Genomic DNA, 14,752 nt, shown 5'->3' on the forward strand with positions numbered 1-14,752 from the left:
TCAGATTCCTTTAAATTTTGATAAAACGGCTTATTATATTCACTGATATAAGGAAGAAGATCTAACAAATCGCTAATTTTGTTAGTGGGAAGTGCCAAAGGCTCTACATTAAGAGGACTTGGAATGTTAACATCCATGTCAATTTGTCGCTTTCTTAAACTCTGCCTCTTCTCAGGTCCACTCATTTGACCTCTTCTTCTTCTTCTGCAAAACTGATTTTGTAAAAAAACTGAAATTCCTGGTCTTGGGTGAACTTCAACCACTTTATTTTCAGCCAGGGAACATTTTCACCATCTTCATTTTTTTGCTGTGAACTAATTCATTGTGCAATAAGCTATTGAAATTGAGAAACTTACTTTGTAGCATTTCAACAACTTGTAAAGGCGGATTTCTCCGTACATTTCGTATAAAATTGTTCCAATTATGATGTACTTCTATTTCAGAGGTGGTTTTCTTTTTGGCCGATTCAATAGCTGCATGAATTGTGTCAGCTTCCATATGCGAATGACCGGGTTCCATGAATTTGTGGTGTATTTCCTGCAGATTTCTGTTTTGTTGTTTTAACTCGTTTAATACTAAACATATCATTGTGCACATATAAATGTTTCTGTTTTGGCCTGTACAAGAGTCGCTGTACAAATGAAGTGATTTAACTTTTTCGGGTAACGACAATATAAAGGACCTTATGCAGGACGCTATTTCTTGACCACCACGACCTGCTATTGTCTCATCTCAAAGAAAGCATATTCCGGAATGGCCCGAAGTATTTGTTGGAAAAACTGTTAAATTTCTTTATAAGCTGCCTCAGACAAGTTTAAGTGTATCTCCTTTTCTTGTATCAGTTTCGTTTTAGTATCTTCCTCCTCTTTGGTCAGTTGTTTATCCTGCAGTGCCTTTAAACTCAAATTAAATTGATCGCATTTAGCGCAAGTGTCATTCGCAGGGGTATGAAAGGAAAAATTGAATTCCTCATTGAAAATTTTTCGATACTGTGATTCCTTTTCAGGCGTAATATTGTTTTGAGCGCAGTGTTTCACATAGAGTTGGTACATCAGAGTAATAAAAAGATCGGGACTGAGATACCTTTTTGATTTTTTGGCAAACTTCAATGCTTTGCCGGTCTTTATTTGAAAGATAATATTTTCTTGTAAAGTTTCTTCGACTTTCTTTATGCACTTCTTCACTTTCCTTTCGTCTTTGGACTCTTTCTCTTTGTTTTTCAGATTCTTTTATAGTTTCTGCAATATATTGATCTTGAGCATCTCTTGATAAAAGGTAAAAATTTTCAAAGAGTGATTTTCTTTGCGCTTGGCTTATTTTGGTATTACATTTCATGCGGCAGTCGCCAACTCCTTTTTTAGATGTATACTCTTTGCCTTTTTCCTTCAGTTTCTTCCCAACGTTTTCTTTCCAGGAACTTTCTCTCCTCACTCTTTTTCTGGTTCTTTCTTCTTCAGGAATTTTTTGTCTTCCCCTCTTACCTTTTTGGATTTCAACTGTGCGATGCTCCTCCTTGTTTTCAGTATTATTGCCTATATTACCATTCTGATTTTGAGTTTCTTTGGTCTAAAAAATAATTATTGTGAAATTATATTAAAAAGCTTATATTGGTTTTGAATAAATTTACATTGGCAGTAGTTGTGATGCAATTAATTTCCCTGCTGTTATCCACCTCTGTGTATGGATCAAACGTAGATATTAAATTATTATCCTCGATTGATGTATTATCGAAGCTTGTTGAAGTAATCCCTACGTTAACTTCGTTTCCTAAAGTTATGATATACCTAATGTAAAAAATTTCCACGTGCAGGTATTAATATAATAAAACTTACCAGTTTCAGCAATTTGCTTACACTTTTCTAATATTTTAAGTGTCCGTCTGTTCATTTTTTACTTTTTATACGCATTACCATTACACATACATATAAACCACTACTGTCTGTTTTTGTAAACATCAGATTACACTAGGGTTGCCATCCGTCCCGGTACACCGGGACATGTCACCTGTTTGAAACTTCTATCCCGGTCGTCCCGGTTGAACTACAAAATGTCCCGGTAGATGGCGCTGTTAGGTCCGTTCCAACACACGAAGAAAACCGTTCCAGAATCACATTCACATTCAGTAATATTTAATCGAGCAACCGTGACGTTATTGTTTATAGTATTGTGCAGCGATTAGGATATTGTCTCAACGACGTCTGATACCAAAGGACTAGGTGTAAGTTTATAATTATAATGCCAAAACGCAAGTGCCATTTCTCGGATAATTACACGAAAGAGTGGACGTTTATAAAGAAAGGTAGAAGTGAATTCGAAGCGCACTGCACAGTATGTAATTTATTTATTTCCGTGAGCCATAGTGGTAAGACTTCGATAGAAGATCACATCAAATCTAATGGGCATAAGTCTAACTTGTCGGCAGCTTCTACTTCACGAGATATTTCATCATTCATGATTAAAGAAAACACTCCAGAAGATACTTTAGTATGTGCAGCAGAATTAACAACAGCTTACAAAGTTATTAACCATCATTATTCTTTAAATTCATTAGACTGCAACACTAAATTAAACGCGATCTTATATCCTGATTCTAAAATTGCTGCGAAACAGTCAACTGCACGAACAAAAGCTACAGCAATAATTAGAAACATATTGGCACCACACTCTGTACAAAAAGTAAAAGAAGAAATTGAAACAATTCCTTTTTACGGAATTTTAACCGACGCTAGTAATCATAACGCTGAAAAGTTGTTTCCTCTTCTTATACAATATTTCTCAGAAACCAATGGTATGCAGCTGAAATTAATTAAATTAGATACTTTAGAAAATGAAACTTCAGATACAGTAGTCACCTTCTGCATAAACACACTTAATAATTTAAATATCTCATTAGAAAAGCTAGTGGCGTACAGCGCTGATAACACAAATGCAAATTTTGGGGGACGAGAGAGGCACGGGGTGAACAACGTATACTTTAAACTGAAATCAAATCTCTCTAAAGACATCGAAGGCATAGGTTGTCCAGCTCACATAATACATAACACAGCATCCACATCTGCTGACGTACTGTCTATTGATGTGGAATCAATAGTACTGAAGATTTATAAGTATTTTTCTATATTTACAGTATGCAATGAACGTCTCAAATCGTTTTGTGAAGCAGCTGATGTAACTCATGCTAATTTACAATCTCACTCAAGAACTAGGTGGTTGTCATTGTAACCGGCAATTGAGCGTATTTTGAAGCTGTGGGAACCATTGAGAGACTTTTTTTTGGCAGAAACCAGACCGCCAAAAGCAATAGTCGATTTCTTTAATCACCCTTTGTCACAAGTTTATTTTCTGTTTTTACACAGCCAATCTTAATAGAAAAGTCAAATATAACAGTTATTGAAGTTAAGGAACTCATAAACTGTCTCGAAAACACTTTCAGAGCGAGCTTCAGCAAAATTTTTAGGAATCCAAACAAAAATTGAATATGACAAGATAAAAAATATTCCTCAGCATTCAGATTTAATAAAATTGTGTGACGAAGAAATTGATAATTATTACAAAACGGCTTTGGAATATTTACAGCGGTGGAGTCGTCCACTCACAAAGTATGAAGTATTTTCATGGATGATTCTTGCTGCTCCACCGCAGTGGCATGATGTTGAAAAAACGGCAAACTATTTACAAGAAAAGGGAGTAATTATTGGCGATAACGTATTTGAAGAAACGTTATACTTGAAAGATTTTATACAAAAACGTAAAGGTAATGAAGATTGGCAAACAAAAGACATGCATGAAAAATGGTTAATTTTCTTCCAAGAAACAGATGTGTTAGAAAGGAAAAAGACATTATTATTAATGTGCCAATACCTTTACGCCATCCCTGGACATAACGCCAATGTCGAAAGGATATTTTCTTTAATAACTACACAGTGGACGAAAGAACGTAATCGGCTGCAAATAGAAACTGTCGAAAGTATAATTCAATGTAAATACAACTTTAAAATGAGCTGCTCAGAATTTCATAAGTATGTAATGGGTAAGCCGGACCTGTTAAAGCAAGAAAAAAAGTCTGAAAAATATTAAAATAATTAATATTTGTTGCATAATTATTTAGTTTTGGATCGTTTAAATAGTCATTTAAATCAAAACTTACGTTGTACGTAATTATACGTAATTGTAAGCCGATTTATTAGTCATTTAAATAATAAAAAAAAAATGAAATTGCCGAGTTTTTTTTTCTAGTTGTCCCGGTCAAATGTCCCGGTCAGTACTTACACTATTATGGCAACCCTAGATTACACACGAGTATTTGAGGTTAGGTATTGCTTTAATAAGGACCAATCTCCTTAATAAGGGCGAATGTCCGCGGCGGTGAACATTGGCCCCTGCGTACATACTTAGAAATGCTACGAAAGTACATTAAAGGCCAATGTCCAACATTGGCCCTTTTTCTATCTAGGTGGTATGGATATTGGCCATTTTAAAAACAGATTATCTTGAGAATCCACCACTTTAGGACTTTGGCCTTTTTTCTATTAAGTAGGAACCCATAACATTATCGTGAACGTATTATCTCAAAAACGCCATATTTAGACATTGGCCCTTTTTCTACCAAGGTACAGAAATTTTAAATTATTTTTATTAGGGTAACAATACTGCGATCGCTGTGTATAATTTAAACTGGTATGATGCAGATGTGATGACACGAAAACAAGTATTGACTTTACTTTTTTTGAGCCAACAACCTCTCACCATACGAGTCCCCTTATTTGGTGAAATGTCACAGGCTGCAGCACTAAAAGTAACTAATTTATTGTAATAGTAAGGAAGATTTTTTTTTAGGAATTCAAGAAGGCGTATCTTTTCATTAATTCATTAGTAACAATAACGGAAAATAAAAATTTTTGAATTTTGTTTGAAATTAAAGTACCACCAATGATTTATTGTTATTATTATTAAGGCCACTTTACAGTTCGCAAGTTTCATTGCCGGCAGGAAATATTGCGGTGATTTATCTTGCACGCATGCGTAAATGACGCGTTCTTTTTGATATTCTTGCACTTGCAGATAATTGGTTTGGACATATATTTCTTGCACTTGCGCTGACAATATGGTTAGTTTTTTAGTTACTTTTTGTGTTGCCAACTGTAAAATATAATGACATAACTTGTTTTGTTGGTTTGTTTGTGTACATGTACAGTCATGTTCACGGGAAATGCACACTCAAGGTCAAGCGCTGTTGTGAGATCCAACATACCGCTGGCTAAACGGGCTGAGCCGAGCGCACACGCAGCTCGTGGGCACAACAGCGCTTGATCTTGTCCCGTGAACGTGACTGTACCTCAATCTTTAAAAAAATACGTGTTGGCAGCATTGATTTCAACTGAAATATTGCAGTTAAAAGTTGCCTAATGTAAAGCCAATCGCGCTAGATATTGCCGCAATAACTTCGTGCAAGATACTCTTTCCTAAGTGAAGTTGTCCTGATGGGAACATGCTTATCAAAACGAGATAACACGAATTGATTAAAAAGTGAAACCTTATCTATATTACTAACATATAAATATTATGGGTAGTTAAATAAAACACCCACTTTACACAACTAAACTGTCTTTTATTTACACCAATAATACCTACTACAATTTTTGTTTACTTTACAATCCGCGCTAATTAAACCGTCACTTTAAAAACTTACAATCCTCAAATAACTAATATAGCGCCTTTTACACCAAGAGTTTTTTCGACAGTTTTGGAGCGTACGTTTGGAGCGCACACAAGCGTGCATGTTGGACCGCGCTCTTGGAGCGTCCTCTCACGGCATGTGACCAACAAAAGTAACGACGTGCCAAATCTGCATTCCGAACACCCAGTTTTGACGCGTACAACTCATAAGTGTGCATATAAATGCAAAAATATGACATTTTATTGACTTTTGGAGTGGAGCGTAGAATTTCTGCTAAGTTGAAATTTTTGAAGATACTCATATACTTTGTTTAGTCACCTTTGCGAAAACATTTCAGTTACAATTATTGTTTTTAAAAATTATTCCAAACTTTATCATGTTCTCAAGAAAAAAGTGTTATAATCGTTCAGTTAGTATTATTGCACTTTATGTATTTGTGACTTCGCAAAAGAAACCTAGAAAAATATGGGTGAAAAAATGGCGTCAGCATAAAGAGAGATATGGACATTTGTCTCTTTTGAGGGAACTTAAAGAAAATAATCCAGATGATTTTAAAAACTACTTACGGATGGATAATTTAGCATTTGAATACCTTTTAAAAGCTGTTACTCCTTACATAACAAAGCAGGATACAGTAATGAGGACAAGCATAACAGCAGAGGAACGTTTAGCAGCTACTCTTCGGTTTTTAGCAACAGGGCGATCTCTTCAAGACTTAGAGTTCTCTACATGTATATCTGTTCCAGCTTTATGTCATATTATACCAGAAACATGTTGGGCGATTTATACTGCTCTGAAACAGGATTTTTTGAAGGTAACACATTTAATTTTTTTTAAACAGCTTGTATGTACAATAGGTTTTGTGAAAATATTAAAAACCTGTACTGAGGTTATTAACTTTAATGTTATTCGAAATATTTCGAATAATAAACAAATAAGTATTTCAAAACAAACACGAACCTTACTTAACTAACAGAAATTAACTCGAACTTTAACGTAGAATGCAAAACAATCTTTATAATTCTAAAAATGAAGTACTTTCTTTATAATACTCAGCAACGGCAGATGTAGTGGAATGCTCATGTGTTCATGTGTTGTGCGGTGCAACGACAATGTTATCTGTGATAAACATGCATCCATATTAGGTACTGGGGTTGATGAATTTGACGGTGTATTGATGAAATGAGTGTAATACCTGTGAGGATCATTATGTTTGTCTTCAAAAATTGCAGTATTTGGAGTCAACTGGTTTAATAAACCTTTACTTAAAATTGTATTTATTAATGTTTCAACATATATGGCTTGTGTATTTTTCATTTTATCTCATTTCTTTGCCACGTTTATGCCAACTGCTTCATATTCGGTGGTTTCAGTGATGTTTTTCTCCAAAGCACGTTGGCAGGCTTCCAAAAATTGTGTGTTTGATGTTGCCTTTCTTTTTGTACCTTTTTTTGTTATAAACGTTGGTTTAGTTGCAGTTGAACTATTTGACGACTGATTTGCTGTATTATTTTCAGTTTCCTAAAAACGACGAAGAATGGTTAAAAACGTCGGAAGGCTATGAGAAAAAATGGAATTTTATAAATTGTGGAGGAGCCATCGATGGAAAGCACATTCGCATTGTTCAGCCTCCCAGAACAGGAGCACAATATTTTAATTACAAAAATTTGTATAGTATTGTTCTGATGGCTATTGTAAACGCTAATTATGAATTTATATATATTGATGTGGGAAAAAATGGAAGGTTCTCTGATGGAGGTGTAATAGCTTACACAGAGTTCTATAGAAGATTGCAATCTGATTGTCTAAATTTACCTACACCGACAAAAACGAAATATAACCTCAATTTTGTTTTTGTTGGAGACGAAGCATTTGCTTTGCATAAACATTTGCTAAAACCTTACCCTCAAAAAAATTAAAATTCAGAAAAACGCATTTATAACTACAGATTATCTAGAGCAAGAAATACATCTGAAAATGCTTTTGGACACATAAATAGCAGATTTAGAGTTTTAAACTCATGTATAAATATGTCTCCAGAAAAAGTTCAATATATCGTAATGGCAGTATGCGTTCTGTATAACTATTTAAGCAAAAAATCTGAAAATTATATAACCTCGTCTACATATGACGAAGACAACAGTACTATGACAGATATAGTACCAGGAGAATGGCGAACAGAAAGAAATAATTTGGAAAATTTACAATCCTCAAATTCAAGAAATGTTGAATTTGAAGCTGCTCAAAATGGAAATAACTATATGAAACATTTTAATAATGAGGGTGCATTAGCATGGCAGTACAATATGTTAAAAAGAGGTGTAGCATAACAAAATAAAGTAAATAAAACAATTTTGTTGCATCTTCATTTTCCTTGTCTTCATCTGTTATTATTTCCTCAACACTTTTACTACCAGTTTCCTCCATTACTGTGTCATCTAGATTACTTTTACTCTCAGTAAACTCTCAATAATAAATTCAAATACCGTAAACTTAGTTTATAAACATTATCTTCTGAAGCGCCGGACCTACTACTTTGTTTTATTTTCTTTAATTCTTTCCGAAAGCATCCACGTATTGTTTGAATTTTCTTAATTACAAAATCTTTATTTGCTGCTGGGTCAACAGAAACCTTGCAATAATCGATTAATTTCTGGTAGGCAGCGTTTTTTAAATATCTATTTTTATATTCATTACATTTTACTTTCCATAAACAAGGATTATCTCTGTATATTTCTATAAATATTTCTAAGTTCTCTTCATTCCATGACATCTTTAACCCTACAGTGAATACGTTGGGTCTGATAGGCCTATGACTTATGTGTTTTGCTGTAACATTTAAATCACGTATTCTCTGTAGGGTTACGTTTTGTGTTCCTTCAATATGTAAATCTTGGCGCGTTCGAACCTAAACTTTTCTGTGAAGTAAACAAGTATAAACACTGTGTAGGTTCTAACCTGCGTTCCAACCACGTGAGCCGCGAACGCGCGCGGGGCGCGTCTAAGGCTAAACACATACTGGAGCGACGAACAAAGCGGCGAGGAGAGCGGTGAACAAAGCGGCGACCGAGAATCGCGGTAATAAAAGAGTTGCATTCACATAGTGGCGCGTCTAATAAGGAGGTATAGATTTATTACTATTAGAAAATTCTTCCGTGAAAATTTGGTATTTATTAAAATATAAAAGGAAGAGAAGTTGTAATGTACATGAAATAAATAAAAGTAGACAGGAGACATATTCCTTAATAATATAGAAAACAAAATTTTACACAAAGATAACATTAACAATAATAATATAGTCCTGTAGCTCAGATATGTTGATGATATTTTGATAATTTGGGATGATGACGGATTCAATTTGATAGATGATTTCCATAAATACATTAATAACCTCCATAAAAATCATAAATTTACTATAGAAATTGAAAAACATAAACAACTAAACTTCTTAGATCTCACCTTAGTTAATACCGATTATTCTATTCAATACAAAATTTACAGAAAACCAACACAAACAGACACCATAATCCCATATTATTCTCATCACATTACAACACACAAATTAGCTGCCTTTAATGCTTATCTATATAGATGTTTCAACACCCCCTTTCAAACGAAGATAGAAACACAGAAATTAATATCATTAAGAGTATAGGTATTAACAATGGTTTTCAATTATCCCAAATTGACAAAATAATTAATAAATTCATTTTTAAACAAAACCTTAACAACTCTACAGGTCTTCAACCTATAACTCAAAACTTTGATACATACAGATCAATTACTTATCCCGGCAAAATAGCTCACAATATCAGAAACATTTTCAATAAATATGGAATCAGCATATCTTACAAAAACAATCACACCTTACAAAAACTTTTACATAATGCAAAAGATAAGCTAGACTTGTTGGAACTTAACGGTGTTTACAGTTTAGAATGTAATATTTGCGGAGCCACATATATTGGCGAAACAGGGAGAGCCCTAAAAACAAGAATTAGAGAACATTTAATAAAACCCAACTCTAATTTTGGTAAACACCTATCTCTGCACAACCACACTTTTGATATTAAAGAAAATGTAACACTGATACATAAACAAAATAAAGGCCACAAACTTGAGCTTTTAGAGAGCTATGAAATAGACAAATTCATAAAAACTAATACAAGTCTTGAGTGCCTTAATGATCAGGTCCTCCCCTTAAAGCCACCCTTATACAAATGCCTCAATAACCCATTTCCCCAAAATACCGAGGATCAGTGTACTTAGCCGCATACACTGTTCGCAGATTTTGGGGTCGCTGCGGCAACACCCAACTCCTGTCTACACCCTATCCTTGTATTCCCTATCCTATATTTTTCTATTAATTTAAAAATCCAAATTTTATTATCCCCTTCCCTTACCTTACTATTCAACGCCTGGAAATATTAACTACAAAATACAAATTATATACATTACATACATTTTTAAAAAACAGATTTTAGAGTTGTTGCCTCGCAGACAATTATACTCGCAGAAGGGATTTGTTTCATCTGAACACCCTCTATGTAATTTTATTTTATTTTCAACACATGCGCATTTATACATTTTATTTCTGGTTTTCGCGAACTCATAAAAAGTGGTTACCTCTTGCAATTTCTCAACCATTTTATTTTATTTTTGTAACTTTTCATGTATTAAAGCTTCAACATCCATTTTGTATCAAAGAGGAGAGCGGAGAAAACAAACTTGCTTGAACGCGCCGCTATCCTCTCTTATGACCACACTGCTACTTGGCGCCGCGCCGCACCACTATGTTCTACTCATTTGGATATGTATAGTTTGTTTTCGCCGCTTTCCTCACCGCTCTGCTCGCCGCTTTGCTCGTCGCGTCAGTATGTGTTTAGCCTAAGGCTAAACACATACTGACGCGAGACAAGATCGGCATATTTAAGGTGGGATTTCCTAAGCGCGTCTGCCGCATAGAAAAATATATTATATATATGTATATAGAAGCTTTACTCCCCACTATTATTTGGTCGAAATGAAATTCAGCGCCATTAGCGGAATGTACTAGTACTTCTTTCGATAAGCCGCGAAATTTAAATGGATAATTTTTATATAGTATAGTGGTTTTGTTTATTTGTTTTTAAATAAAAAAAAGCTACATTTATTAATTAAATATTTTTATTTAAAATTTACTGAATATAATAATATATATATTATAATAATAAAAAAGAAAATTAGATATTATCTAAAACAACAATGCATAAAAAAAAATAGTAAAATGCAATGTTGATGAACAATGTTGCACCGCACAACACATGAACACATGAGCATTCCACTACATCTGCCGTTGCTGAGTATTATGAAGAAAGTACTTCATTTTTAGAATTATAAAGATTGTTTTGCATTCTACGTTAAAGTTCGAGTTAATTTCTGTTAGTTAAGTAAGGTTCGTGTTTGTTTTGAAATACTTATTTGTTTATTATTCGAAATATTTCGAATAACATTAAAGTTAATAACCTCAGTACAGGCTGCTTAAAAAAAATTAAATGTTACCTTCAAAAAATCCTGTTTCAGAGCAGTATAAATCGCCCAACATGTTTCTGGTATAATATGACATAAAGCTGGAACAGATATACATGTAGAGAACTCTAAGTCTTGAAGAGATCGCCCTGTTGCTAAAAACCGAAGAGTAGCCGCTAAACGTACCTCTGCTATTATGCTTGTCCTCATTACTGTATCCTGCTTTGTTATGTAAGGAGTAACAGCTTTTAAAAGGTATTCAAATGCTAAATTATCCATCCGTAAGTAGTTTTTAAAATCATCTGGATTATTTTCTTTAAGTTCCCTCAAAAGAGACAAATGTCCATATCTCTCTTTATGCTGACGCCATTTTCTCACCCATATTTTTCTAGGTTTCTTTTGCGAAGTCACAAATACATAAAGTGCAATAATACTAACTGAACGATTATAACACTTTTTTCTTGAGAACATGATAAAGTTTGGAATAATTTTTAAAAACAATAATTGTAACTGAAATGTTTTCGCAAAGGTGACTAAACAAAGTATATGAGTATCTTCAAAAATTTCAACTTAGCAGAAATTCTACGCTCCACTCCAAAAGTCAATAAAATGTCATATTTTTGCATTTATATGCACACTTATGAGTTGTACGCGTCAAAACTGGGTGTTCGGAATGCAGGTTTGGCACGTCGTTACTTTTGTTGGTCACATGCCGTGAGCGGACGCTCCAAGAGCGCGGTCCAACATGCACGCTTGTGTGCGCTCCAAACGTACGCTCCAAAACTGTCGAAAAAACTCTTGGTGTAAAAGGCGCTATATTAGTTATTTGAGGATTGTAAGTTTTTAAAGTGACAATGCATAAAAAAAAATAGTAAAATGCAATGTTGATGAACATTGCATTTTACTATTTCATTACCATACATCTCCAAAAGTTTCGGTGTTCACTCGATTTGGTCACAACCATCTTGAGTGGTTTGCCTTCTTTGTTCCTTTTTATGTTCCATTCACCGAGACAAACACATTATCAAAAAATTTTAAAATTTGGGCAGTTTGACAAGCCTCTTTTGGCATAATAGTAATGATTGAATCTGTCGAACAAAACACTGATACTTGTTGAAACTATAACCACGCATGCGCACTTTGTTTTGTGCAGATAATACAGATTGCAAATAGCGCTCGCAGCGCCATCTCTAGGTTTGTACTAGTACTACATATACGTATTCATTTTATAAGTATAAGTAAGTTTTATAAGTAAACACACCGTGGTCTGCCGCAAGCGTCAACGCACACGTCTGACAGATGCGTCAAAACGCTGCGTGTAGACGCAGCATGCTGTTTTCCAATAAGCGTGTCACCGTGCGACGGACCTGCCGCAAATTAGTCAAATTTGTTTGACTATTTTTTTTTAACGACGTTTGGGTAATAACCGTACAATGGACCCGCAACATAATAACAAATTGCTTCTCTTGTTACAAGAGCATGACGAGGACGAAATTTTGTTATTACTTTTGAGAAAAAAGAAAAGAAAAGTTGCGCGTAATTTGTATCAACGTAGACTGAAAGAGGGTTTTTCAAATACTCTCTTAAAAAATCATTTATTACTAGACGAGCAGACATTTAAACAGTTTTTTAGATTGAATAAAAGTCAATTTCATTTTATTCTTGGACTTGTTGGTGATAGATTAACAAAACCATCATCAAGAAGGGTTAAATTACCAATTACGGCAGAAGAAAAACTAAGTTTAACATTAAGGTAAATATCATTATATTAAGTAGTATACAGGTGTATCTGAATGACTGCAACAAACTTCAAGGGATGATTCTTTAGTGAATTTTAAGGGTACTTTCATATATGAAAAAAATCTTAGTAGGCTTTGCAATCTTAAAATTAACTAAATAATCACCCCTTGAAGTTTGTGCAGTCATTCAGTTACACCCTGTCTAATAATACATTAAGTTTGATCATCATCATAATTTAATGCTACATCGCTAATGGTATCGCTATCTGTGGTTCCTGATCCCTGTTTAATTTGAAGCGATCTGATTTCAAATTCGCTGACCACCTCAAAAATTTTCGATTTTGCAGCTGCTATGAAATTAGGTGGAAATGTTTTCACCGTTAACGCCATACTTCTGAAAAATGATAATGTCGGATCTTCATCATCACTTCTTTTAGAGGTGCTTAACTTTTCCACTAATTTTTCCCGCTCATTAGCTCTTTTCTCCAATATTTCTAATATTCTTGTGTTGTTATCTTTTTTCTTTTTAGTAACAAAACCGAGAGGAATTGATGATTTTCTTTTTGCGGTTTTGCTAAGAGAATTATTGTCTTCCTCTTTTGATTGTTCCGGTGCAGATGTTTGCAAATCGTCCAATACGTTTCTTGAATCTTCAATCATAACATCTTCCTGAAGTACATTTTCTTCAGGCAGCGTTGTTACTACGTTGTAGGATGCGATGTTACTCTGAGTGCTAATAAAAGAATTTGAGTTCTATAGGGGTTTGTTTTGAATGGCTGAATATTTCAAAATAAAAATTATTTTACCTTCGTTCATATGAAACGTTATCTAGAAAAGTAAGCTGTGTGAATAAGGGCCATTTACATTTTGGCTGTGCAGCAGAGCCTGTTCCTGGTTGATTGCGTTTCACCTTCATATAGGTGTCCCTAATGTTGCGCCATCTTTTTTTACAATCAGCAGCTATAACAATTTTTTTGTTTTTTAGATTTCTTGCTACCGGTGAAACATTCAGGTCGTTAGCATTTACATTTCGAATTTCATATGGCTATATTAGTATTATTGTGAAAGAAGTAATTGAAGAATTACGCAACAAATTGAGTCCTTTATATCTGAAACAACCAACATGTTCTGATTTCGAAAAAATTGCCAAAGATTTTTATGCGAAATGGAATTTTCCAAACTGCATAGGGGCGATTGACGGCAAACACATAAGAATATTGTGCCCAAAGAACAGTGGATCCTTATTCTTTAACTATAAGAATTATTTTTCAATAGTGTTGCTGGCTATCGTTGATTCGAATTACAAGTTTACTGCTATAAATGTTGGCTCTTACGGCAAAGAAGGGGATAGCAGTATTTTTGAAAAATCACCTATGGGTAACCATATTCGTTCTGGAACATTCAACATCCCTGATGAAACAGCATTGCCAGGATCAGACGTGGTCTTACCACACGTTATAGTGGGTGATGAAGCTTTTCGTCTTGCCCCACACATGATGAAACCCTATCCAAAAAATCAGGCAACGCTCGATAATTCAAAAGCAATTTTTAATTACCGATTATGTCGCGCAAGAAGAGTATCTGAAAATGCATTTGCTCTACTTTCGCAAACATTCCGAATATTTTATGCTCCAATAGCAGTTAAGCCTGAAACTACAGATGCAATAATACCTGTAACATGTTGTTTACACAATATGTTACGGGATGAATATCTGCAGAAAGGAAAACCAATATACAACCAAGACATTGAACTGCCTGTAAATAACATGTTCCCTATTGCTAGAGGAGGAGGATTTGGCAATGTTGCAGGCTTCGAAATTCGGAATCA

At 34.3% G+C, this 14,752-nt stretch overlaps 1 protein-coding gene across 1 annotated transcript; it reads right to left on the reverse strand.

Moving 5' to 3' along the window:
* Window positions 1-12,901: 12,901 nt before the first annotated feature.
* Window positions 12,902-13,840, reverse strand: LOC139432155 (uncharacterized). Its single transcript, XM_071200522.1, has 2 exons — window positions 13,731-13,840; window positions 12,902-13,657 (listed from the first exon to the last, which is right to left on the reverse strand). The coding sequence occupies exons 1-2, from the start codon at window positions 13,838-13,840 to the stop codon at window positions 13,138-13,140; spliced, it is 630 nt and encodes a 209-aa protein (XP_071056623.1). The 3' UTR covers window positions 12,902-13,137.
* Window positions 13,841-14,752: the final 912 nt, after the last annotated feature.

This window comes from Onthophagus taurus, chromosome 11, assembly GCF_036711975.1.
Source record: "Onthophagus taurus isolate NC chromosome 11, IU_Otau_3.0, whole genome shotgun sequence".
NCBI lineage: Eukaryota > Metazoa > Arthropoda > Insecta > Coleoptera > Scarabaeidae > Onthophagus > Onthophagus taurus.

Coding starts and splice junctions, on each gene's coding strand:
- LOC139432155 (XM_071200522.1), bottom strand. CDS start 13,840: ATGAAGGTGAAACGCAATCAACCAGGAACAGGCTCTGCTGCACAGCCA. Junction 13,658..13,730: donor AACGTTTCATATGAACGAAG/GTAAAATAATTT, acceptor TTCTTTTATTAG/CACTCAGAGTAACATCGCAT.